Here is a 2,500-nt window from a genome sequence, read left to right on the forward strand (position 1 = left end):
AGGAGAGGGAACAGATAGATAGAGATATAAAGGAGAGATAGGAACAGATAGATAGAGATATAAAGGAGAGGGAACAGATAGATAGAGATATAAAAAGGAGAGGGAACAGATAGATAGAGATATAAAGGAGAGGGAACAGATAGATAGAGATATAAAGGAGAGGGAACAGATAGATAGAGATATATAAAGAGATATAAAGAGGGAACAGATAGATAGAGATATAAAGGAGAGGAGGGAACAGATAGATAGAGATATAAAGGAGAGGGAACAGATAGATAGAGATATAAAGGAGAGGGAACAGATAGATAGAGATATAAAGGAGAGGGAACAGATAGATAGAGATAAAGGAGAGATATAAAGGGAACAGATAGAAGAGATATAAAGGAGAGGGAACAGATAGATAGAGATATAAAGGAGAGGGAACAGATAGATAGAGATATAAAGGAGAGGGAACAGATAGATAGAGATATAAAGGAGAGGGAACAGATAGATAGAGATATAAAGGAGAGGGAACAGATAGATAGAGATATAAAGAGATATAAAGAGGGAACAGATAGATAGAGATATAAAGGAGAGGGAACAGATAGATAGAGATATAAAGGAGAGGGAACAGATAGATAGAGATATAAAGGAGAGGGAACAGATAGAGATATAAAGGAGGGAACAGATATAAAGGAGAGGGAACAGATAGAGATATAAAGGAGAGGGAACAGATAGATAGAGATATAAAGGAGAGGGAACAGATAGATAGAGATATAAAGGAAGGGAACAGATAGATAGAGATATAAAGGAGAGGGAACAGATAGATAGAGATATAAAGGAGAGGGAACAGATAGATAGAGATATAAAGGAGAGGGAACAGATAGATATAGATATAAAGGAGAGGGAACAGATAGATAGAGATATAAAGGGGAAGGAACAGATAGATAGAGATATAAAGGAGAGGGAACAGATAGATATAGATATAAAGGAGAGGGAACAGATAGATAGAGATATAAAGGGGAAGGAAAGAGAGAGGGTGGGAGAGTTTCCCTTTTGGTCGGTTTGTTACTAATTTCTTCTATATCATCTTTCTTTTATGAATTGAGGGGTAGATTGAGAGGCTGGTCTGTGTGTGCGCCACTATTTGACCACGGGGGGCTGCATACTATCCCTTGTGTATAACAGATAAGCAGTCACGCGCGAAATACAGTATGACCAGTAGGAATCAGATAAAAGACATTCACAGCCGAAATACGCTACCACCAAGCTCGCTTTTTATACCACACAGAAGGCATTCTTCTCCCAAGCGACACTACAAAACATGTCAGCAGACAAGCAAAGGGAACTTGAGTTTGGTAGTCATGGCAAACAAATTGGAAGCACTGTAAAACCAAGGCGGCCACGAATTTAACAAACAACACAATTTATGCACAGATACATGTATAATTAAACAGTGTGAATAATCAAACGTTGTTGTCTGTGTGTGCGTATACCAGGCTATTGAAACGTCTGAACAGACATATATAGGCCAACAGACTCACTTGCCGAGTCTAAACCTGCGAATAGAACGCAGGCCATGGTCGAATAAACTGTGCGCGCTTATCTTGGAAGTCGGCGTAGGAGCAGAGGAGACTGGAAGAGACTGCTTATCTGACAGCCTGCAGGTAAGCACAACACTCATTTCAGCACAGGGGAGTTCCTTACAGAGCCGATGAGACCAATGTCAAACATATTTTCTTTGAAAAAGGAGAAAAAATAACAATCTCTTCTAAAATGGTTAAATACAAGTTTAATTCAAATCATGGAAAAGTGAGAACAGATCAATCACAATCGAAAACATTCTATTCTAAGTAAGTTTTCTCTGCGCAAAAGCTTGGAAATCCCTATTTATTTAAACATCCTGAATAATAAAACACTGGAGTAAACAAATTCATTGACTTACGAGTTAAAATCATGTTTATTTCTCTACACGGAGACTTCCTCGGGATAAAACCAAATACTCCCGCTGCGCCCAGGCTGGCGAGTCCGCTCAGGTTTACTCCAATGTTAGGGCGAAGCTCGCATATTTTCTGCTTTCCAGCGTAGTTCAACCCAAAACCTCCGCACGAAACAGTGTCTATAGACTCAAACTCTAGGCACAATTAGCCCCAAAAGGTCGCTGAACAGTACATAATACAGTAATTCCATGGTTATATTGTCGTTTGGCTGAACAGGACGTAATAAAATTCCTCCTCGATCTTATGAAATGACTTCCCTACTGAAACTTCCTATGGGGACCCAAGCGCGAATGTGAATGAACTAGTGTGTGAATAAGATTTTAGGAATGGACAAACGTGGCTCCACCTCTCCGCTCCGGTCTAGGCTACCCTGCCTGCCCACCTGATGATTATCGAGCGGAGCACAGAGGACCCGCTCTACTGCGCTACATACCGTACCGCAGCGGTGGTATAAACACTGTATAAAACAACCTCGAAATATTGTGAGATTTTACACGTAAGGACTTTGTATATTTTTTCTC

The 2,500-nt window shown here is 40.0% G+C and overlaps 1 protein-coding gene across 2 annotated transcripts in view; it reads right to left on the reverse strand.

Annotated features, from left to right (window-relative positions):
• Positions 1-2,500, reverse strand: part of dlc1 (DLC1 Rho GTPase activating protein) — a 154,719-nt gene that overhangs the window by 45,170 nt on the left and 107,049 nt on the right. The window contains exon 1 of one of the 2 annotated variants that reach the window (XM_042317125.1): positions 1,925-2,291. The exons of the other annotated variant lie outside the window; for it this stretch is intronic. Coding sequence (XP_042173059.1) covers positions 1,925-1,937 — 13 coding nt within the window. The 5' untranslated portion in view covers positions 1,938-2,291. Of the gene's footprint in view, positions 1-1,924; positions 2,292-2,500 lie in introns of those variants that run through there. 2 annotated transcript variants of the gene reach the window in all.

This window comes from Oncorhynchus tshawytscha, unplaced genomic scaffold (genome assembly GCF_018296145.1).
Source record: "Oncorhynchus tshawytscha isolate Ot180627B unplaced genomic scaffold, Otsh_v2.0 Un_contig_7123_pilon_pilon, whole genome shotgun sequence".
NCBI lineage: Eukaryota > Metazoa > Chordata > Actinopteri > Salmoniformes > Salmonidae > Oncorhynchus > Oncorhynchus tshawytscha.